We start from the raw sequence: 24,022 nt of genomic DNA on the forward strand, positions 1-24,022 counted from the left end.
TGACTCAAAGATACTTTTAAAAACATAAAGTAAACTAAATTGGCAAAACAATATTTGAAAAGTTCCAGTAAATGGAAACAAATACATTAAAAGATTTTGTTTGACTCAAAAACACTATAAAAATAACTCATAGCAACATATGAAAGCATATAGTATTAAAACTTTAAAATAATTTACAAATCTTCCTTTCAAAAATAAAATTTAAAAAAAAAAGTGAAAATGAATTGCAAAACTGGATTGAACTTCGTATTGATTTCTTCCATGATTATCCTGTTTATCACGGCCCAAGGTTATATCCGTTTATGAGCTTCACATCAAATCATATCTATTTTTTATTTTTTAATCTATACCTCAGTATGTACTCCTTTTATTTATTTTGGGTTTGGTAAAATGTAGGGAAAACTGAAACTGCCAAGTTGTATTGCTTGGATGAGATATGTTATGGCGATCGGGATTTCTGTGTGACTTCTTGCTCGAGGTCAGGATACAAAACTGGCAAATGTGTAGGGCCTCCTGGAGAGGATTTTTGTTGTTGTGGCTTTTAAATATATTATGTCTAAAATGTATTCCCCATTGAAAATCATCAAAAATAATAAATAAATATCTATATGCATATGAGTTGTTGTCAATTTCGATCTGTTTTTTTAATTTTCTGGAAAGATTATTTATTCATAGGATGAAATATATTTATCTCAATTTGTCTATTGTCTCATTAATTTTTGGAGTCAAAATCAGTCTTAACAATATCAACAGGTAAATCAATTAGCATAGAAAAATGTGTTGTCCAGGTAATCGAGCCGGAAATGTTCTGCATACTCCTACCAGTTAAGTGAAAATACAAAGAAATAAACGTCATATATTTTTCCCGGACGACAATAACGCAATTTCTGTGTAGTGAAGAATAGTTCTGAAAACATTTATTCGAAAGAACATAACGAGAAAATTAACATTTTTTTACGGAATATATTTTGTAAAATGATATTAAATAGTGCTATTAATTTGTATCTCATAACTTCGTGTACATACTTCCAACATTATCTGTATCCAAATGTAATGAGTCTGAATATTACAATGCAGGACGAGATATTTGTTTACTGCAGATTCTCTGTCGACAATGCAGGCAATGAAGTTCTTTTTTTTTTTTTGAAACACTGGTAAACTTACAATCTAACAGTGCAAAAACATATAATCTTGGATCCTTTTTTTAAAGCTAGCGATTAGAATTGATTTATTTTAGAGTAGAACGTGGTGAGAGTATTATAACATGGGATACAACAACATGGAAAAGAAGACGTTCAAAGCTTATGAAAAACTAGTACATATCGGCCTTTAATGTCTCAGCTGATGGGAAGCTTCTAGCACTGTAAGTTTTTTTTCTAACACACTTTTGGGACAAACAGATAAATAGTAATTCAATTCTAGTTTTGGTTGTCATAACCTTTTTTTCTTAATGCCAATGAAAACATGGAAGGAGATGTTTTGATAATTGATTCAACAAAAATGATGATTCACCGCACTGAGTTTCTCCCCTGATTCAAGGTGTTTTTTTTTCCTACTCATTAAGTATCTATTTTTTTACAGATTCAATGATCATGCTGAAGAAACGGAACTTATTATCTAGACTTGATATCCTTTGACTCAAGGACAAAGCTAACCGTCATTGAAAAAACGCATGGAAAATGTAAGTATCTTATTACTTTACCCAAAGGGGATCATTACGAAAAGGTACATCCGAACGGCTTGAAACCAGCATATCTGCTCCTTTTTTCAGCTATAGCTGTTTGCGTTTGTGTTGTGAGAAAAAATCGAAGGGATTCTTCCTCACCTTTACGAGAAACTTAAATGCTTTTATACATCACAGTAATAAATAATAATAATGTAAATTAACACCGTAAGCAGTAAACTGCGGTAGTATATGCATCAACAAGGATCTTTTATGTTTCTCATTGAACTACAAACAATAAGTAGACATTACTTTTTGGGAAAAAAACTTCCATCTTTCTTCTTTGATTTAATAGCGTAACAATAATTATTACAATGTTTGAAGACTGGGTAAATAAAATAAAAAGGGAGCCCTGTATATATAATATATTGATAATTCACACAGGTTAGCATATAACCTTTCTTCTTCTTTTTTTTCTGTGATTAGATCTTGGAAAAAAAGAAGCAAATTAATAAGAACGGAACATTACTGGCGCTTCCTTTGGTAGAGAGAATAACCAACGAGCGCGGACATCAAGAATGTCCACAGTACCTGTGTTTCCACCATATGTGTTACTTCTAATCATACATAGTAAAGGAAGAAAAGATTGTATTTAGTCTTCTAATACACGATGAACTTTGATGTCATACCGTATTGATGGCCTGCCAACGCTCGAGTCGTTTGATTCTTGACTGCATATCGTCCAAAACGTTGTCTATGGAAGAACCATCTCTTCTTGGTGATGCTTCCGACGCACTATTACTATTTCCCTTAAAAAAAAGCAATGAGAAGAACCATTTTAGAGACAGAGACCCCCATATTTGAGAGAAGAGGATCAAGGATACTTTTTGATTACCTGAGATTGTATGAATTCCACAAGTTCTTGCAACCGAGCTGCTTGTTGTGTATGGATTCCACTTGAACTTCTCTGGACTGGTGGTAGTCTTTCCAACACTATTTGAAGGTAACTCTTCATGCAACAAAACAAATAAGCAATTTAAGTTTGTATAATAATATGTAAACGGAGATGAAGAAACGGGATATAAAAAAAAAGCCAATAGAACCTTTGTTGTGTATGAACCATCCAGTTTGAGAGCTGAACCAGCAGCAGTCACAGCTTCTTTGTTTGCGCCTTTGATTTGTATGTATGGACTTGGCACATCTTGGAGATGATCAACCTCAATCAGAATCTTCAATAAAGAGGGAGACTTATTGGACCTTATTCATCTCAAGAAGCTTGTTTTTGCATTTTTCAAACATGATACTTACCTTTCCATCTTGGTAAATAAAGGCAGAGGCTTCGATATACGCCACTGCTTGATACCTGAAACCAAAAAAAAAAAAAAACAGAGCATATATAGATCATCTCATGAATGTGATAACAGAAAACTATTGAGGGTAATTGACTGGTATAAAACACTTATTTGATTTCTTGCTCACCCCAGATTAAGAAGACCGGCCACAGTACTTACACTAATGTCGAAATCTACTTTGGGCTGAATGATGAAGTTCCCTTCCCTAATTGGCTGTGACACGGTAAAAAAAGGGCCATGATACATAATTAATAGATCCGCTGAGTAACAAAACATAATCATGGAACTAGAGATTAAGCATACCTCACGAATAAGCACAGCAAACCTACCCTCACAGATTCTAACGCGTATGCAGTCACTATCTGACAGCTGCCCATTGGCGGGAAGCCCAGATAGCCTGAAATATATATCGATAAAATTCTGAACGGAGCTGCAGAATTTCGTGGAATCAAGGATACTGAGAATATCCTGATACGGAACCTTATCAATGACATGACAGACTCGTGAGTGTTTCTGTAAACAATATCTATGGAACCTCATAATGTGTTGTTATATTCTGTCCCTTACCTGTTTATTGCTCTTTAAAACAAACAACGAGCTCTCGGGAGAGAGAACTGGATCAAAATCATTTCGAATCTTGACCTGCATTATTGGGTAATGTAAGAAAGGAGGCCGAGATAATCACTTCTATACAACTGAGATTTTTTTTTCTTTTTCATAAGCTAATTGCAATCACAGGAAAGAAAAAGAAGAGAGAGTACAAACAAAGAATAGAGCACAATATTAGTAGGTGAAATATAGAGTCCCAAGTGTACTCACGTGTGCATGCACTAGATGTGGTTCAATATGTTGCTGGAACATTGGAAAAACGGTCATCATTATCTCATTTTGAGACATGAAACACCCGACCCGGCTCTTATCCCTCTGGACTCTAGATATAAGATGTGAATGAACACCTCCCACCTTTTTAATGAAGGTAAGAAAATTAGTCTGTTCTTGATAAGAAAACAAGATGAATGGAAAAAAGGATAATGAAGCAGAAAAGTATCTTACAACAGCAACCCAAAGGTCTAAAGATTGTCTGATTTCTGGATGCAACGCATATACCCCCTCGAAGATTATCTAAACGGTAATGAGATGTTAAAATGATCAAATGATAACAAAGGCAACAACCATTTTGCTACAGAAAATATCATATGAGAAGAATATGATCATACCACTCCACACTCTTCAGAAACTTCAAGTTCCTTGAAGCCACATCTGGTACCAGTCTCCAGGTCGTATACAGGCAGTTTTGTTCTTCGACTGTTCGTTATGTCAGCGATGTTCTGCAAATGAAGTAGGGAGGGATGTTTAGTTCCAGTAAAGATAACCCAAAGGCTGATAGGTTACCTCCTTTTAAATTCCTCAAATCAAAAGTTACCTTTGAGAGCAAAGGCAGATCAAGGGCACTAAAGTCATCATGCTTGAAATCTTTGACTTGCTCAGACTTGAAGTAACTTTCAAGGGAAACCACTTCACAGCCAACTATATTTGCCATTTTATGAGCCAAGCTAGTCTTACCAGACCCACTAGGACCGCCTTCAGTGAAAGCATAGTGGCAAATATATAGTATAAGAAATAGTTTTTCGGCTCAGCCTCAAAAGTAAAACGACATAAACAGCGAACAAGAAATATTACCTATTCCCACAATAACAGGTGGCCCCTTATTTTCCAACAGCGCCTGAAACAATGATCACAAGCAAAATGACCATTACCAGAAAGAGCGCAGTCTTTGCGGAAATCATATCTGCAAGTGGAAGCAGTTATTCTACTTAACAGAAAGAGATTCCTCTTTCTTACCTGTATTGCTTGAACGGAAAGAAGCAAACCTCTGTCTAAGTCGTATGAATCAGGCATAGGAACAAGTCGCATATTATCCCTGAAAGAGGAATCTGTGGCTGCTTGATGAGAAAGTCTAAGCATAAATGCAACGATAATACTACTGATAATACATTTGATACGATATAATACTAAGAGGGAAAAATATCTATCTTAAAAGAAAGATGAACATACCTACACCAGAGCTTGCTGAATGAGGTGCATCAAAAGAGGTGAAATGCCAAGTTGCAACCATTGGTTCCATTTGAGATTTGGTCGGAGATCGGGTCCAAGGCTGCGATAAATCCTCAAGGCGGGTGACAATGTTTGGGGTAGTTCGGATCGGTTTTGGTGCAGCAATTTGCTTCTCCTGGTTAACGGTCACAGGAGACTGTTGCAAAAGTGGAGGAGTATTCAAGCGTGGAACACCTACAACAAGGGTTAGCTTGCAGCAATTAAGATTATGTTACACTGGAAAACATAGTGGAAACAAGTATGCTTTATCGAAATTCACTGACCTTTACTTTCAAGGATCAGTTCCAGGTATGACTTGGTGATCCATGGCCCACTAATACCCATTCTCAGAGCTTCAGCTCCCACACTCTACATGGAAAAACATCTATTAAACATATATAGCAAAATGGAGACTGATGAAAAGCGAGATTTAATTGCTAGTGACAATAATGCTTCCTAAGGAATTTTATTTTCTGCATTGAAGATTGATGTGTTGTCTTAAGAGAGAATTGAGGGTTATTACCTTCCTGTCTGTCCCTCTCAGTACCAGGAAAGTCTCTCCAAGAGTATCAATCGTTTCACGTGACAGGGATAAATTACCATAGCTCACAGCAGTTGAAGCTCGCTTATAACTCACTACAACATTGTAGCCTAAAGCTAGCAACCCTCCAAGTGTCATCCGTCCAACCTGCTAGACAATAGCAATCAAGTCACATAGAGAAGCGTTGTGGGGAGTATCTTCGAAAAAGATATGTTCAAGATGGCTGCCATTAGGACCATAGCCATGCTTTTCAGCAGAGACTATCAGAAATTGACAAAATCAAGGAAAAATACTGCACTCGAAACCTTAAACATCGTAATTCTATAACACTCAGTCCCTACTGTTATCCTTTCGACCAAGAATAAAGAGCTAAAAATAACTTAAGTTCAATAAAGATTTACAGAATCAGATAGAAGGAAACACAAACACACTAGTTGCATGTATTAACTCACCTCAAACTCAGCTTTCGGCCGTATGATGAAATGCTTGTCGACAATTCTTTGGTCCCCAAGCGACAGATAGTACCTTATACCAGCTTGACGAACTTTTATCCAGTCATTTATACGCGCCTCTTCATTTGCAGAAGGAGGTCTGAGGTACATCTCAATAAAACTGAAAGGAGCACCAGGGAAACCATGTCAGCATGCATATGAAGATCCAGTAAAAAGCTTAAACCATTCCTACATGCTAGAAGAATCCTTCTTACTTATCCTTCTGGACTTCACTTCCTTGAGCAAAAGAAGTAACAATCTGTTACATGAACTGTAGTTAAGTGGTTGACATTATTATAGAAATCTAGAGTGCATCTGGAAAATTTAACAATCGAAAGAAACTACAGACCTCACTTTTGCATTTCAGTTTATATATGGCTTCCCGAAATGATGAAACAAAACTGTTGTTGATTCTGATCTGCACACTCCCAGCAAACGGATATGTCAAACTTTCTAAACACATAAAGGCTGGGAAAAAAAACAGAAAGAAAAAACAACCTGCGCATGATGAAGATCTGGCTCAATATGCTTTCTAAACAACGGGAAGATGCTGTCGATAAGATAATCGAGCGAACACGAATCTCCAATATCATAACGGACTTTAGAGAGGAGGCTAAAGTGAACACCACCAACCTAATCAACAAAGAGAGTGAATATTCTCATTTCCTTATGGTTGATGTGGATGTGAAAATCTCACCACTGCAACCCGAATATCCAACAAAGAGCGCAATCTAGCATGAAGGGCATACGTCCCATCAACAATCACCTACAATAAACCACAGCCAAATGAGAACATAGCAGTCATAATACCCAAAAAATAACATTTCTAACTTACCACTCCAGATGATGCCTTCACCATCTTAGTATCAACACGCCGCTTTTGCTGGAAATCAAACACCGGAACAAGAGTATCTTTCCCTTTGATCAAATCCTATTTCACAGCAAGAGAAGAATTAGTCAAACCTAAGTCATTATCCAGAACCGAAGTTAAAAATCAAAATACCTCCAAGTTGTGGACCAACGCATCAAAATCTAACGTCTCCAATTCATTTCCATCGTCCATACTGTCACGATAATCCTCCATGGCAATCACAGGACAACCAATCACAGATGCAACTTTCTCCGCCAAGCTTTCGTGCACACACACACACAAAAAAAAAAAACATGAAATCAAGCTTGACTACTAACGATAACACCTTCCAACCTAAAAAGGATCGGTTACCTAGTTTTACCAGAGCCGCTAGGTCCACCTATACCAACCGTAACAATGCCGTCCTTCTTCTCTCTGAGTTCTTGAATAGACTTAACCAACAGGTAATATCCATGATCGAAGGCCTACGAGAAAACAGTAATCAACACTCCACTCCGATGACTAGTAGAAAGCTAGGAAAGGGATTCTGAGGAATCGAAGCGTACCACATGAAGAGGAAGAGACTGGAGAATCGAGGAAGAGGAGGAAGATGAAGTAGAAGGCTGCTGCTGGAAGAAATCGCGTCCTCCCTCTTGGAAAACTCGCTGAACTACCTCGTCGTCCATGGGGCGGCGGCGATGATCGGAGCGATCGAGGAAGAGAGTTGAGTTGGATCGAAAGGGGAGAGGAGATCGAGGAAACGGTAAACAATTTTTTTTGGAATCGAAAATTTAATTAAAAGGGGAAAACAAAATCAGAATTCAACTTTTCTTTTGCTTTTTTATTTATTCTTTTTAATTAGTTTTGGTGTTTTTTATCCTTTGCTTTTTATGTTTTGAGGAAGGAACACTTTGCTTGGAAGCATGAAGTCTCCCGCTTTCTTCTTCCTGCCCCGTCTGTGGCTTCAACTCTACGAGGACTTGAGTGCACCAGAAAATAAGAAAACTTTCAACTGAATTTAATGTAGGTTTTATAATAAGTACTTTTATTTGATAAAAAGAAAAGATAATTGGTTTAGCTTTTATTATTTTTCAAAATTAATTACTTATTTCAATTAGGCTGGTTTTCGATGGTTGACAAAAGGAAATTATATACTATCTGCAAATATTGATTAAACTAACACAAACCTCTATTTATCATTTTCTACTTTAAATTAGATAAATGTTTTCTTTGTTTTAATAAATTTATGTTTTGGATTTAAAGCAAGATGCTTTCACTTAAGTCTAAAATCAATTTTCTAATATTAAAGAACATAAAAAGTATATTAAATGAAACTAGATACTCCCCATGTTTCTAAAAGATGTACTCCTTCCGTTTCATTTTACTTCTCGTTCTAAACTTCGATACACAGATTAATAAAACATTTAAGTTTGTATATTTACTAGATAAAAACATCATTACCAATACACCTAACCAGATTTTAACTAATAGAAAAATATCTTATAATAAAAATCAATAAATTTTGCATTAAAATCATAAAACGATATTTATTTTGAAACAAAAATTTTGCTCTAAAATGACATCTAATTCGAAACGGAAGGAATATGTTTTAAGTTTTTCACACTTATCAAGAAAAACATAAAATTGTAGTTACCAATACATTGTTTTTCTTAATGAACTATTTTCTATAATCTTTAATCGATAAGATTTTAATAAATACAATAATAACTTTTTGAAATGTACAATTTGTCATTAATCAATGTATTGAAAATATACAAAAAATATATCTTTTTAAAACGAATGATTTTTCCAGAACGTGGATCTTTTAGAAACGGAGGGAGTATATGTCAATATATTAAGTTAAAGAGTCGATTGCACATTCCAGTGTCGGTTGCTTATCACAATTGGCAGTGTTCTTGACAACTTAAGTGCAGGTCGTTAGAGTTTCTAGGCAGTGTTTGGTGTCGAGTTCAGGTCCGTTTTTAACGTAAAAGGCGAGGGTGCAGTGAGGTACGATGGCTCTCCTCAGATATGGCTGTTTCTCGTTCCGTCTCTCCTTTGATTGTCATGCGCTTAATCGACAAGAAAGAATGCAAACTTGACGAGATCACTGATTCCAACTACTTCAGGCGATGTCTCGGGACTCCGGCATCCGAGACAACGAGATAAAACCCACCTTCCTGAAGTTAACATCAATAGAAGAAAACGGTCATTGGTAATCTAGTGATTATCGAGCTGTCTAGAAGAACGCACCGGATAGGTGGTTATTCGAAATTAGATTTGTAAAATATTGATCTAGATTATTTGATGGAGTCTGGTTTGTAATTCTAGCTTGAACCCTTTTGGGATTGATTTATATAATAAATTTATAAAAAATTGGGATTGATTTGTAATTCTAGCTTGAAACCTTTTTTAGTTGAGTCTGGTTTATTATTATTTTTAATATATATATATATATATATATATATATATATATATATAAAAAACTAATAATAATATGGTCATTTCAGAAAAAAAATTGTCACAAAAAGAGACCATAGGAAGGAAAATGATCAAAATGTTTCATTTAATAGGTAAAAAAATTCTTATATCCTAGATGTATAAATACAAATAAATAAATAAAATAATTTTTTATAGTTTCAGATTATATGTTTTCAGTTTGAAAATTTAAATTTCATTTTTTTCAAATTTTTTTTTGAAATTTAAAATACTTTTTGAAACTATTTAAAAAAAAAAATATTTTTTCAAATTTTTAATATTTTTTTTTGTATAAAATTTGAAACCTCAGTTCCAAATCTCCAACCATTAGTTGTAAATCCTAAGGTCTATATTAGTTTACCCAAGAGTATAAATGTATATAATCTATTTAATAAAATATTTTGGTCATTTTAATCTTTCGATTCTATATTTGCGACAAAAAGAATTATTGATATCTTAGGGTATTTCTTTTAAGAGAAACTATTGCTTTTAAATTTGACATCAGCAATAGTTTTTTTTTCTTTTACAAAAAAAAAACTATTGTTGATGTCAAAGAAAAAACAAACTTGCTAGATATTAGCAAGACAATTAAATTTCTATTTTATATTTGCTATTGGGAGAAAACAATAGGTCCTCATTCTTATACTGTTGAATATGCAGAGGAAGAAAACATGTAAAATCATCTCTATTTTTCATTCTAAAATAGCATAGTTCTATAATAGAGTTGTGATATGCTCCAATGATACTCTATTTTAGAGTGGAAGATAGAGTGATGAACAAAAAAAAAGTATATTACTCTATATATATAAAGTAAACATATTTATTACTCTATTATAGAGTGAAAACTAAAGTATCATTGAAGTAATTTTACTATAGTCTCTATTTTAGAATAAAAAATAGAGTGGGTTGGAGATGCACTAAGCTACAGTTTGACCCGGAAAAAAATGCCACAAGCTATAGATGATTCTATGGTTTAGTTAGATTTTGTTGATTTTGCTCTGTTGTTCCTGATATTCAAGACTAATTTATTAGGTATAAGCTGCAAAAGAGCAATCTGACTGATCCATGACTATTTTACCATTCAAATTAGAGGTGGTCTGGGAATCTAAAGTAGAACAGAATAACCAACAAAAATAAGCTCCTATGAAAAGCATGTGCAGTCTTGACAAGCGAGTCAGCTGTCTTGTTTTGAGCCCTTGGAACATGGGTGATCTAGAAGTCTCAGAATCGTTCTTGAAGTGGTGTTAGCTTTGATAGTTTCGTCAAGAATCCTGGCCATGATGTCGGATCTTTGATTATCGAAATTAGCTCTTTACAGTCCGTTTCGAAATACTTGCACGTTGTATGTTGAATCATATTCTCCATGCAGATAAATAATAGTCCTGGTCACTGGAATGTGATTAGTCAATATAAATTCTGATTAAGAGAAATCTTTTAACTTGGTTGATTAAATTAGGTGAGTAGATGAACACTTTGGTTTTGATTGGTAACTTTGTGAAATGGCATATGAAACGTAATTTCATATAAGTATTTTATCAATCAACAAAATATTGCGGAGTGAAAAAACTCAAAAAAAACAGGTTTGTGTTTTTGTTGACAAAAATATTAAGAAAAATTTCATTAAGTAAAAAATAAGTTTTAGTAGATTATGACACGACAAAATCAACACTTTCATATTATTAAATTATATGCTAATACTATCTTAAATTTGTAAATATATAGCAATAATTTTTAATGATAAATAGTTATGTTGTAAATAAAATTATAATATAATTTGTATATTATTAAATGTCAATCTATTTATTAAAGTGTATTGAAAGATAAGCTAGATATTTATAATAAGAACTAAAATACTTTTAAATAAATTTTAGTTATTTTCACATTTGTAATAATTAATTTAATTACTGATATTTTTTTAGTTATAACAAATTGAATACCATAAAAATAGTTTGATCAGTTTAATATGTATATTACCATTCTGCAAATTTTAAAAATTTTCAGCAGTTTCATTATTTTTTTCTCAGTGTAACTATTTTTTCGCGATTCCATGATTAAACAAGTAGGAGTAGAAAAAGTAAACTGTCATAAACTCTTTTCAATCTAAGGTCGTCTGCATCAAACGTTTCTCAACTAAAGTATTTCATCAAAAATAATAATAGTGTTTTAATATGAAAGTTTCTTAAAAGTTTAGAGATCCATGTCAAATTTATCTAGTTGAGAGATCCTCAATAATGATGGTCTAATGATTTTGTTTTGTCAATCATGAAATTGTTTCAAAATGTATTGATTTCTCTTTATTTCCTCGCAGAATATTGTTTCAAATTTTGTCTTTTTACAGCAAATACTTCAAACCTTTTTATATTGTTGATGACTGGTTGAACTTTAACTGTAGAAGTATTTTGCTGCTTTAGAATGTAAATTTTTGGATACAAATTTGCAACAAAATTTAATTGATTAAATATGTATTTGGTCTAATCCATCATTATTTTAATCCTTATAAACCTCAGATGGGTGCACAGAAACAATCTCTTCAGTTACGCTATATCAACCCGCTACAAGCCTACAACAGCGCCTTCTTTAACATATGGGGCTTCAAAACCTGGAAAACTAAAGATTCTTTTGTGTTTTTGTAGGGACGTTTTGAGATTCTAAGTTTACGTGGATCTTATGTGGTGAACGAAGAAGGTGTGGACCCAAAAGTCAAAGAGGCTGTTTGAGTGTCTCTCTTTCTGGGTCCCCAAGGTCAAGGGTGGGCATTTTATCCGTGAAATTTGATTCGATTCGTTATTTGTTGTTATTCGATCCGAAAATTCCGAATATCCGTAAGCTTTCGAAGCAAAGCAAATACTAAAATTCAATATCCGTTAATATCAAAGCAAATAACAAATATTAAAATTTTGGGAAGCGAATATCCGATATGATCCATCAATATATAAATACATGTATATTTTGATTATATTTAAAATTTTAAATGTATAAAATTATTATTCTAACATATGATTTGACAGATTCTATTCACATTATTACTTATATAAAAGTATTACATAAAAGAAAAAAAACATTTATGATAATTATAATTTTTTTCTTAAGTTTTGTGTTATTATAATTGTTAATTAAGTTTAAAATTTTACAAAATATGTAGATTCACTATATCTTTTAATTTTTATCTTTTATATCATGCAAAAAAAATATTTTCCAAAAAAAAATATTTTCCAAAAAAAATTGTATCAAATTTTTAAGATTATTTGTATTAATCAAAACAAATGAGATATCCGTAAGTATCCGCAAATATCTGCAAATATCTATTTATTTTCCGGATATCCGTTTTTCCGAATATCCGTATTTTTCCGAATCAAAGCAAATCGGAAAATTAGATATTCGTAACATTCGAAGCAAATCACAAATACCTTCAAAAATCCGGATATCCGATCCGTGTCCAGACCTACCCAAGGCCATGTTATTGGCGGTGAATTGGTTTGCTTGGCGACGCCAGCCTCGTTCAGGTTCACCTACAAGCCGAAGTGTGATGCCATTTAATGTCTGAACCGTAAAAATATGACAATTTTTTTATTACGTCAATACATAAATGGGATTGAAACACTAAGACGTTACCAAACTCTTTTTTAGAATAGAAGCCCCTCCGTAGAGGCATTAACACCTTCTCACATTTAGGACTAGACACTTAAACCGGAACCAGTTCTTCCAGACCGGAAAGGTCAGAATATTAGAAAAAAATGACCTCGCCCCTACTAAAACTGAGTCTAGTAGGTGAATGAGTAACAACATTAGTGGTTACTAAAAAGAGTTTAAATGTGACATTACCACTATACCACTTCAACTTACATTTAAACTCTTCAAAACTAAAAATATGCAAGATTCCGATATTCAGTGGTTACGAAATTGACACTGCCGCAACTAAAATTTAATTGGCGAATGGACAACTACGTTACCATCTCAACTTGTATGTGAACTCTTTCATAGTGTAACTATATATATGATACAAATATTAAGCGGTTATCCGGTACCAGCCTGGAATCAATGGTATCCGACTCTAAACCAAACCAAAGTACAATTGCTACCTTTATTGACATATAAAATTAATTACCTGAGAGATCCGGACCGTTCGGATCCTACCAAAACCAATCAAAATACATGAAAACTCAGCTCTACTCACATTCACACTCACAATTATTTTGTTCATCAGTCACTCCTCCGTTTAGTATCCCGTTTATTAACGTCAAAGTATCCTCGAATAGAGACATACACTAGATTCTTCAGTAATTGTAGTCTGTAGACCATTTGTCATCTTACGTATAGTGGCTTATTCCCCAAATATAAAATGTCTTCAAAACATCTTTATAACTTAAATTATGTCATCTCGATAAATGCTTATAAACTAAGTCAATTTAACTAAATAAAACACTATGAATGTATATGATTTTGTCCTTGTCATGTTCCGTACATTCTCTTCTGTCAAATTAGGAAGTCTTTAAGACAGCTGCTTTTTATAAATTGTCATTGTCGAGTGAGGTCAAATGGTTTATGTAACTTGCTTTTGTAATTAGATTGTATGGCCTAAGAAAGGGCAGATAGGATTTCATTCATTAAGATCATTTGATTAAGAAAGCTTGCCACTTGCAAAAATAATTATGAATTGACTTTTTGTACAAAATAGTTAATCTCCAAATGATAAGAAAATTACAGGGTAACAAGCACTATTCTATAACTTTTACGTGGCTCGAAAATATTGTTTATATACGTATAGGTCATCTTTTAGATATAGACATTTTGCCTTTAGTCAACTTTATTTTAAATAGGTTAGAAAAAAGATTAATCATGTCATTGAAAATTTGTCTATCAATTTCGAGTCGTTATTTTCACACTACTAATTCTATTTCTATTGTTTTTAAGACTTTAAAATAATTATTAATCAACAAAAAAACTATGTTTTTCAAAACAAACAAAAAACTATCCAAGTCAACCTTAGCTGCAACGTAAAGTTGACATTAATAAAACGCCCATTTATGGATTACTGGCCCATTAGGGTAATCAAGAGACAAAGGTAGCAATACAAAAACGACCTCGCTTTGTTCCATGTCAAGTTGTCAACTTGCAAGCACCGTCTTGAAACGACACCATTTCAAGGATGGTCAACGATGGTGGGAGAACTTGAAACCACTGTGATACCTCTGACCGAGGGAGAGACTTTCTCGAGACTTCTTTTATTCTCTAACGGCGTCGTTACCGACTTCGATGAAATAATGAAAAAGGACAGATCGGTGAAGAGCCGTGTCGTCCATGACTCAGCATCTTATCATCTCTCTCATATGTTCCTCTCCATTACTATTAAATTATTCCATGAAATTTGGGAATCAAAGATACGATAAGGTATGGGGCTCACATTTTTATAAACTTTTTCCTCCTATTTTTATTCAATTGTTTTACTTTTTGTACAGTGTCTTCGGCTTGTTTATGAGGCTTTTTTTTTTTCTGTAACCCCTTCATATATTCTCTGTCAGCAAACAAAAATAAATCCCTTTCCGGATTTTGATTTGTCTTTTATAACTTTTCTTTAAAATAAAAAAACGCGTTCATAAGAAAATAGTTTTAAAAGGTATTAAATTGTCGGTATTTAAAATGTGGGTTAAAAATAAAGCTACAATTGAGCTGTTCTGATTCATATATTTTATTTATATATATATATATATATATATATATATATATATATATAATCGCGTGTGCCTCTTCTTGGATTCTCAGACATACATCCATCTTCGTTGCAGCTTCTCCTCTTTGTTCCAACGATTTAATCAAAAGGTCTGTCTTTTTTTATTCCCTTTTTCTTTTAATTTTTCTCTTTAATTTCTAAGTTAGGGCTCTTGATATAGCAATAGGTCGGATGTTTCTGGGTTTGTTCATTTGTTTTGTAAATTGGATCAGACACATTTAGCCGACACAGATTAGATTCTTTGTCCAATCAACACCATTGTTTGTAATGATTAAATCTTGTTAAAACAGTGAAAAGTCATCATCATGTTGGAGAAAGAGTTTTTCACAGAGTATGGTGAAGCAAGCCAATACCAGATCCAAGAAGTTGTCGGAAAAGGAAGCTATGGAGTTGTTGCTTCCGCTGAATGTCCACACACTGGTGGCAAAGTAGCCATCAAGAAGATGACCAATGTCTTTGAACACGTCTCTGACGCGATTCGGATACTCAGGGAGATCAAGCTTCTGAGGCTTCTGAAACATCCGGACATCGTGGAGATCAAGCATATAATGCTGCCTCCTTGTCGGAAGGAGTTCAAAGATATATACGTGGTTTTTGAGTTGATGGAGTCAGATCTTCACCATGTCTTAAAGGTAAATGATGACCTCACTCCTCAGCATCATCAATTCTTCTTGTACCAACTTCTTCGTGGCTTAAAGTTTATGCACTCAGGTAAGTTTTCTTGGTCCCCTTTTAACCCTTAGTGTCCATCAACAGTGTTTCTTATCATCTTTTGTGGCTCCTTGTTTGTTTGTCTGTGTGCAGCGCATGTTTTCCATAGAGATCTGAAGCCTAAGAACATCCTGGCGAATGCTGATTGCAAGATCAAGATCTGTGATTTGGGACTTGCTCGTGTCTCCTTCACTGATTCCCCTTCTGCTGTGTTCTGGACCGTATGTATCTATATCCATCTCTCTTACAGTTCTTGATTCATTAAAAGTTATTGTAATATGCAGAGAGTTGTGATTGTTATGTTGTCAGAGAGGTATGTCTTGACTTCAAATTGGTTTTTTGAGTACTTCTGCTAAGTAACCAGTTCTTGTTATGTTCTTTTGCAAGGACTACGTTGCTACAAGATGGTATCGTGCTCCAGAGCTCTGTGGTTCCTTCTATTCCAATGTACTTTCTTGTTTCCTTTCGTTTCTGTGTATCAGTTCGGTTCTGGTATTTTGGTTATCGGGTAGGTTCGGATAGGGGTTAGAAGATCCATCTAGTATCTTACCAATTTTCGGTTCGGCTCGGTTCAGATAGTTTGGGTTAGGGTCGTAAACTATCTTTATATATAAAGAAGACCCCTACTCTCTCCTGGTGATGCCACATCAGATTCCATGTCACAAACTCGAGTCTCCAGAAGCCGACACCTGTCCGCTATATTAAAACTCATAGTTTCATTAAACAAAAAGAAGATGGGCTTCTGTTGAGTTATTGGCCCGTAAAGTGTCTCCTCTTAGTAGTTGTGAAGCTGAAACTCATGTCTAGGATTCATCGCCTACTGCAAAACCCAATTAAGTTTTCCATCAATGGAGGTCATGAGCCATTAATGGAGGTTCATCGCCTTCGTCAGTAATCGTTGCGTCTATGTCGTTTCGCGTCGTTTCGTTATCTATTCTTCTCCTCACATGAGTTACAACTTGCATTGATTCAACGTCATTAACGAGATATTAACTCTTCCCACCATCCGCAACCACGATCATTCATTCAATGATTCATATCCCTCTTCCGATTGGGGGATCTCAACCTATAAAAGGTAAGGCCTCATCCCTTGAGAATCTACATCCTCACAATTTTCTCAATATCATGGCTAACTCCTCTGTTTTATTTTCAGATTAGAAATCCGGCAATTGTTTCTTCCAACGTGGAGGTGAGGTTGCTCAGAATAGGAAAGCTAGGAACTTCAGCATTACTCGCCTCAACAGCTTAAACAAGAGATCCCGTGATGTGATCGCTTTAAGTTTGTATGTTTACTATTCTTTGAGATATGAGATGACTGGTGATCTTACTTATATTCTCACTGACGATTTGTTTTCAGTCTATTATATTGACTCAACGTGTAATTAACCGATCGCTTTTACTTCTACGTGCAGTATTCAAGCTATCCTTGCACCATTCTGCAACACTTTGTTATGATGCGGTTTGGTCAGGTTCGTTTTGTGAAAAATGTTATAAAACCTCAAAACTCTCTGTTTAGCTTTTTTTTTCTGGTTATATATTCAATGTGTCATTTTGTGAATGCATGAACACTTCTGAATCTCTTGCTTCGCAATACAACCTTGATGACCAAGCAGAGAAATCGAGATCAAAACTACCAAGTTCGAAGCACATTCTAACCAACAGGTTTATCTTTTAGTAGTTAATCTTTCATACCAATTAGTTATTGTAGCTTTCTAGACTGTAGTTATATCATTTCTCTGATCTCTCACTTATGCTAACCTTTTCACAGTCAATTGGATAAGATCTTTTTCTCTTATCGCGTACTTGCTGTTTTTGTATCTTGACACTCAACTATTTATCTAATATGATATCTACATACATATTGGACTCATGCCACATATATATGTATATGTATGTGTGTATATTTATATTTAAAACGTAACAAGGTCGATTGAATACTGATAAAAAAGGTTAGATGTGAGAAAATAGATGGAAATGGCAGATGAAGAGAAGCCAAGAGTGATAAGAGGAAGAGATAAGAAATTCACGAATGTGTTTAATTTAATACCTGCTATGTTTTCAGTTTTCATCAGAAGAGTAGTCTAAAAAGCAATGAGGAACATTCTTTTCCGACAAAAAAGCTTAGAAATGAAGAAAACAGTTCAGTCTTCGTCACGAGGCCGTGTTTAAATTTTGCAGCCATGGCCTGATTTTATTTGTTTTAGTTGTAAAACTTTCTGTGGTAGTTTGTTTAAAAAGTTTGTCATTTAGTTTGTTCTCCATGTGTAAATGATTTCCCATAAGTTGGTTTGGTGGACAACACCACTTTGTCCTTTTGGTCAATTTTGATTAAATTTACTTTCTATTTAATTCAGTAAAAATGGTTCAGTTTGGTATGAAAAAATAAAATTTAATATTATAAGTCAAACTAATATTTTTTTTTGTCTGTATAATATAAACCGAGATTGCTTACTACAGCATTCCAATTCCAACTTCAATCCAAACAACAATTTTAGTAATGTTTATTGTTAACAAATAATAATATAGTGAAAATACATTAGTTTCTGCACGATATTTCAATCTTTTTTCCTAACAATTAGAAATATAGATTGCCAATAATTGTAAAGTAGAAAGTGTAAAATTGATGATGATTTCCTAAAATATAAAGTTTTTTAGCATTATTTATTAAAATAAGTAGATTTGTTTGTAAAAAACTGCCCATATCTATATATTGTTTGATATTTCCTTACTTTTTATTAATTAACTATAAAACTATGATTCTATAAACATATAAACTTGAACGGTATAGTAAAAAATATAACCAAAAAACTAACGCAATAATCCTATATACACTACTCGGACAGTGACAGACTAAACGTTAATGTTGGTCGTTTTCTTCAACTTGGACAATAATCTACTTATTATGGGTAGAGAATTTTCTGAATTTAACAAATAATATTTTAATTCATACTTAACATTATTCTTACACTTTAGTTCTAACACAAAAAACTTGGTAAGGTTTCATATCATATAGGAAACTCTTCATTAACTTCAATACCACAAAATTAACTTACGTTAGAACTATCATTCTTCTCCTCTCTTTAGTATCATGTTCAGCAAGTCATAAACTGCAGCAAACCTCTATAGGCCATGCTATTCATAGAAACGTTGACCGTAAAACTCACCAAACCCATCTTTCTGAGGCCAAAATATAACACACACACAAACAAGTCAGGAATTATGGGTTCAAATTTTCTTTTTTTATTCAAACAAACTAAATACCATGTAAACCTCAAACAACATCTTCTATGTTACATGCCAAACATTTTAATATAGAAACAAACATGGTAATCAAATAAAAATAAATCTTATCAGATATAATCCCTTCTCACCCGAACACTCTTAAAAAAAAATTTATGTTTAAAACTAACAAGTATTTTATTTTAAAAAATCATAATAATATTTTTTCAAAAAAAAAAATCATAATAATATTTCATATAACATGTTTTATTTAGTATTCAAATACAATAACATGAACAAAATTTAACTAATATATATACATATATATATATTTAAATAATAATAAATTATATTAAATATTTTTAATTACTTTAATTATTTCTTAAGTAGCATCCCGCCCGAAGGGCGGGCCGATCCTAGTAACTAATATACTTTTTTATATATTCGGGTATCCGTTCGGTTCAGTTATTTCAGATATTTTTCAGTTATTTCCGATATAGTATAATATAGGAACCGTTCGGGTATCTGAAGGTTTCAGTCCAGTTTTGGTTATATCTGTTTGGTTTTGGTTCGGGTTTTTGGTTCTGTTTTTTTTTCTTGCCTAGGCCTAATGCATACTATGATTTGATGTGTGAGGCTTATGGAACTGGTATGTTTGTGCAGTACACACCGGCGATTGACATGTGGAGCGTTGGCTGCATATTTGCAGAGATGCTAACCGGAAAGCCATTGTTTCCTGGAAAAAACGTTGTGCACCAGCTTGAACTTGTCACGGATCTGCTTGGAACTCCGTCCCCAGTGACTCTCTCCAGGGTTTGTTTTGTTTTTCTATCTTTCATGGAAGCTAAAATCGCAATACAGAGGCTTCCCCCCTCCCATCCAGAATAAACTTGCTTTTGGTTGCAAGTTTCTTTTGGTTTTGTGTGTGTGTCATGAGGCTCTCTCTGTTTATTGATGGAAATGTAGATTCGGAATGAGAAGGCTAGAAAGTATTTGAGTAACATGAGGCGAAAGGATCCTGTTCCTTTCACTCTTAAGTTCCCCAATATCGATCCTGTCGCGCTGAAGTTGCTTCAGCGTTTAGTTGCTTTTGATCCAAAGGACCGTCCCTCTGCTGAAGAGGTAAGAGTAAAGAAACTTCAGTGTCCTTTGCCTTTCATTTTTTTGATGATTCTTGATGCTTCCTTGTTCAGGCATTGGCTGATCCGTATTTTCAAGGATTGGCAAATGTAGACTATGAACCCTCGAGACAACCTATCTCGAAGCTTGAGTTCGAGTTTGAAAGGAGGAAGTTGACTCGGGATGATGTGAGAGAGCTCATGTATAGAGAGGTAAAATAAAAGAATCATATGCTTTAGAGATTGAAATGAGATTTTTGAGTTGGTGTTCTTTATGGATATGAAACAGATTTTGGAGTACCATCCACAGATGTTGCAAGAGTATGTACAAGGAGAAGAGAACATCAACTCTCATTTTCTTTACCCAAGCGGAGTTGAACAGTTCAAACAAGAGTTTGCCAGACTTGAAGATCACAAGGAAGATGAAGAGGAACGTAACTCCCCACCTGTCCAGAGAAAGTACACTTCACTCCCCAGGTTAGTTTACTTACTTCTTGAGACATAACTACCATGAGTTTTTTAGTGGATCAAGTTATATAACCAGTTTTGGTGTTGTGTTGCAGAGAACGGGTGTGTTCATCAGAGGACGAGGGTGCTGATTTGGTTCATGCCCAACCGTCTTCGTCCTCTGTGGTGTTTACACCTCCACAGACTCCAAACAAGGAGACTGGGTTATCATCATCATCAACAACAACACAGAAGACAACACAAGTAGGCAATGCAGCAGCGAAACGGTCTGCTTGTCTAGTGAGGAGTGATAGTATCTGTGCTTCCAGGTGTATCGGTGTTTCCTCTGCAGTTTCTTAGTCAAACAAACAAAAAATGATTTCAAGTTGTTTAGCAGCAAACCATTGATTGTTGTGCGTTACTGTATGAGTTTTCACTTAACTGTTACCCCTCTTTCTCTCTCTTCTTCATTGTCGTTGCTCTGGTGTCATGTTGTGTTGTGTAATGGTTTCTCTTGGAACTTGAAATCATATATTTCACCCCTTTAGAACTATGCCTTGCTTGGGTGATATGGTCGGTTCAAGCATATAATTGGTATAAGTTTATTGTTGCGTAGACTGTTTCCATTTTAGTGCATCAGGTAGAAACTCACATGTTCCATGTATTCAAACGTCTAATACGCATTGTGTCTGCAACTCAGTGTTCCTTCAGTTTACTGATGCCATGCCACTTAGAGGAATACATACCAGTTGAGATGCATAATATTAATGAAAAGTGACGACAAAGAAGAGGCTCTAAGAAGATTCGAAAGCCCATTGAATCAGATACTTCTCTCCATCCAGGCTAGGTGGACTTGGTGAAGTACCTCTTTCCTTAATCCTCTTCTACTATTACTTTCGACATGGCCGCCGCTTTGATTAACATCCATTCTTCTGTTATTGTCATTTTAACCAACGTCTATGTTATCTACATTCATATTTTGCTTTTGATGCTCAGTTTTAGGAGTCTCGTAACCTAGAAAAGTTTTTCGCACTGGAAGTTGAGCTTAGCATGAAACAGCCACGTTGTCTTCTAGGAGACTAAAAGGTTGCACCAAGTCAATGTATATACCGGTTTCGTAGCACATACTATACTATATATGTCATTTGCCGTTTGGTATTTCGGTACCACATGACAAAACATGTTGTAGAAGTATAGTATGGTCATTTTCAGAGTATTTTATATGGCCATGCCATGTTTGGTGTCATCCAGAGGCGGATGTGCATGGATTAATAGGATATCTATCACTTGACACACTGTTAATTAAAATAATTTAGTCACGGTTAGAGCATCTCCTATGAATTACTCTAAATTTTATTCCAAAATGGTACAACTCCAAAATGGGGTAAAGTTTTACTCCAATGTATTACTCCATTTTTTACTCCAAAAAATAGTTAATAATTGTTAATAATATCTTATACATATTAAAATGTACCAATTAACCCCAACTATTTTATGTTTTTAAAAATGCTTTAAATATAATTTATTTAAATTAAACATATATTATTAAAAGGTATAAGAAATCATAAAAATAGAATAAAACATAATATATAAGTTGGTTCAATAATAAGCACTGGAATATTTTTCCCACAAATGATCAACTAATGCATTTCGTAATGAAAAAAATGAGCTTTTTAATCTTTGATATTCCTAAATCGAGTAAGAAGTTTTTGAAATCGGACATTTAAATCACTTATTTTATTTTATGTTATTTTATTTTATATTATTTATTTTGTTTAATTATGTTATGCATTTTATGTCAATTTATTAAATAAAGAAATAACTTATTTTTCATGTTATTGTATCATTTTAAAATATTATTTAAGTAAAAAATAAGAACATTAAAGATTTAAAAGATCATTTCATAAATAAAAAAGTTCAACTCCAAAATGGAGTAATGTGTAAAATTAATCCATAAATGGAGTAACCCTAGCCATTACTCCATTTTGGAGTTGAAAACGAAGTGGGGTTGGAGAGGTTTTTACTCCAAAATGATGTTTGGAGTAGAAAATTGAGTAGGATTGGAAATGCCCATATGTATTCTTATAAAACCGAACCCTCTTAATTTTAATTTTTGACACACTATTAATTAAAATAGTTATCCTCTCACTTCCAAAACTTGGTTATCTTCCCTAGCAGCTTATCAAAATATAACAGACTTTTTATGGTATCCATTGGTAACTTGCAAGTCTATATTTATATTTATAAATTAATATGTTTAGTGATTCTATCTAGTTTCATCTTATTTTGGTAGCAGTCTTTCTCTTTTTTTTTGTCAAGAGTAACAGTCTTTCTATGCATTATGTAAAGTTTGAATATTCTGTTGATGCATATTTTTCATACGTAATTTTCTGAATTTTAATGTGTTGTGAGATTATCTAATTTGTTTTCCCTGTTGTATATATTTAAACAATTTTAACCTTTTTGTTGTCGACATACTTATGGAGAAATTTTTGAACAATTTAAAAAAACGGCTTCATCTCCATTTCAAAATGATTTAGATGATCTACCATGGAATCCTGCTGATCGAAAAATAACATTAGAGTATCATGCGAATCAAAAAAACGAAGTAACAGAAAACATTCTGATTTTGCATGTTGCTATTGGAAATATTGAAAGATTTTTTTCAACAATGAAGATCGTGAAGACAGATCAACAGAATCGGAATAGAGATCAATTTTGAATGATTGTTTAATTTGTTTTATGGAGAAAGATATATTTTAAAGATTACAAACAAAATTGTGGTAAAAATCCAGATATAAAATATCGTATAATAATTTTGTAAATCCTTGTTATACTTTTTATAAAGCTTTTTGAATATTAATATTTATATATGCATTGACACCGGTTAAAAGTATGGATCAACAATTGATTTCATCTAACTTTAATTTCTGCGTTCTAAAAGAAGGATACTTGGAGTTGGAGTTGATTCCTTGCAGAGCTTTGCGGTATCATTTGAATGTGACTTGAAACTAATGGGATCTATAAAAGTATAAACTAGTGGTTGCTTTATACACTACTACTAACTAGTTTATACGAGAGTTTTGTGGAGTGTGAATTAATATAGAAAGTGGTAATATGAATGGTGATGGGACCCCACAGGAGTTTTTCTGAGGTAGCCAACCAATGAGAAGATTCACGGGGAGGGACAATGAAACAAGTGGTGGGCCTCAAAATGTTTCCTACCCAATCATCAAAGATTGGGTCCCACCAACCTCCTTGTCTCCTCCTTGTCTTTTGCACCCAACAAAAAGACCTTCTCTTCCACATTGAAACTTGAAGTGTTGTGAA

General features: G+C 33.7%; 2 protein-coding genes and 1 long non-coding RNA gene across 6 annotated transcripts; 2 read left to right on the forward strand and 1 right to left on the reverse strand.

Annotated features, from left to right (window-relative positions):
- Nucleotides 1-1,975: 1,975 nt before the first annotated feature.
- On the reverse strand, nucleotides 1,976-7,972 carry LOC108812085 (uncharacterized). Of its 3 annotated transcripts, none has more exons than XM_018584242.2 (26): nucleotides 7,558-7,967; nucleotides 7,364-7,476; nucleotides 7,145-7,271; nucleotides 6,977-7,072; nucleotides 6,839-6,907; nucleotides 6,640-6,774; nucleotides 6,491-6,559; nucleotides 6,357-6,400; nucleotides 6,103-6,262; nucleotides 5,633-5,800; nucleotides 5,394-5,478; nucleotides 5,071-5,304; nucleotides 4,858-4,949; nucleotides 4,696-4,738; nucleotides 4,439-4,596; nucleotides 4,233-4,343; nucleotides 4,069-4,137; nucleotides 3,835-3,978; nucleotides 3,583-3,657; nucleotides 3,319-3,495; nucleotides 3,143-3,228; nucleotides 2,972-3,026; nucleotides 2,767-2,892; nucleotides 2,559-2,672; nucleotides 2,353-2,472; nucleotides 1,976-2,254 (listed from the first exon to the last, which is right to left on the reverse strand). In XM_018584242.2, the coding sequence occupies exons 1-26, from the start codon at nucleotides 7,675-7,677 to the stop codon at nucleotides 2,189-2,191; spliced, it is 2,856 nt and encodes a 951-aa protein (XP_018439744.1). In that variant the 5' UTR covers nucleotides 7,678-7,967; the 3' UTR covers nucleotides 1,976-2,188. The 3 variants fall into 3 exon arrangements, 2 of the variants coding, with proteins under 2 accessions (XP_018439744.1, XP_018439745.1); XM_018584243.2 differs by having other exon boundaries at nucleotides 5,633-5,797; nucleotides 7,558-7,966; XR_008936075.1 differs by lacking the exons at nucleotides 1,976-2,254; nucleotides 2,353-2,472 and having other exon boundaries at nucleotides 2,650-2,672; nucleotides 3,175-3,228; nucleotides 7,558-7,972.
- A 7,257-nt stretch (nucleotides 7,973-15,229) lies between these two features.
- On the forward strand, nucleotides 15,230-21,245 carry LOC108812088 (mitogen-activated protein kinase 17). Its single transcript, XM_056989883.1, has 9 exons — nucleotides 15,230-15,286; nucleotides 15,488-15,908; nucleotides 16,002-16,129; nucleotides 16,296-16,355; nucleotides 19,791-19,940; nucleotides 20,094-20,249; nucleotides 20,321-20,458; nucleotides 20,535-20,722; nucleotides 20,809-21,245. The coding sequence occupies exons 2-9, from the start codon at nucleotides 15,503-15,505 to the stop codon at nucleotides 21,050-21,052; spliced, it is 1,470 nt and encodes a 489-aa protein (XP_056845863.1). The 5' UTR covers nucleotides 15,230-15,286; nucleotides 15,488-15,502; the 3' UTR covers nucleotides 21,053-21,245.
- On the forward strand, nucleotides 16,362-18,257 carry LOC130497040 (uncharacterized). 2 transcript variants are annotated; one of them, XR_008936077.1, is made up of 4 exons: nucleotides 16,362-16,983; nucleotides 17,062-17,226; nucleotides 17,321-17,377; nucleotides 17,522-18,257. It is a non-coding gene; the product is annotated as an uncharacterized LOC130497040 (long non-coding RNA). The 2 variants fall into 2 exon arrangements; XR_008936076.1 differs by having other exon boundaries at nucleotides 17,062-17,191.
- Nucleotides 21,246-24,022: the final 2,777 nt, after the last annotated feature.

Source organism: Raphanus sativus, chromosome 6 (assembly GCF_000801105.2).
Source record: "Raphanus sativus cultivar WK10039 chromosome 6, ASM80110v3, whole genome shotgun sequence".
NCBI lineage: Eukaryota > Viridiplantae > Streptophyta > Magnoliopsida > Brassicales > Brassicaceae > Raphanus > Raphanus sativus.

Excerpts from the sequence above, each read along its gene's own strand:
- LOC108812085 (XM_018584242.2), bottom strand. The coding sequence starts at position 7,677 with ATGGACGACGAGGTAGTTCAGCGAGTTTTCCAAGAGGGAGGACGCGAT. Across the intron at positions 6,560-6,639 it reads CAGATCTTCATCATGCGCAG|ATCAGAATCAACAACAGTTT; the intron begins GTTGTTTTTTCT and ends GGGAGTGTGCAG. Across the intron at positions 2,893-2,971 it reads TTATTTACCAAGATGGAAAG|ATTCTGATTGAGGTTGATCA; the intron begins GTAAGTATCATG and ends TCTTTATTGAAG.
- LOC108812088 (XM_056989883.1), top strand. The coding sequence starts at position 15,503 with ATGTTGGAGAAAGAGTTTTTCACAGAGTATGGTGAAGCAAGCCAATAC. Across the intron at positions 15,909-16,001 it reads CTTAAAGTTTATGCACTCAG|CGCATGTTTTCCATAGAGAT; the intron begins GTAAGTTTTCTT and ends GTCTGTGTGCAG. Across the intron at positions 20,459-20,534 it reads GAGAGCTCATGTATAGAGAG|ATTTTGGAGTACCATCCACA; the intron begins GTAAAATAAAAG and ends GATATGAAACAG.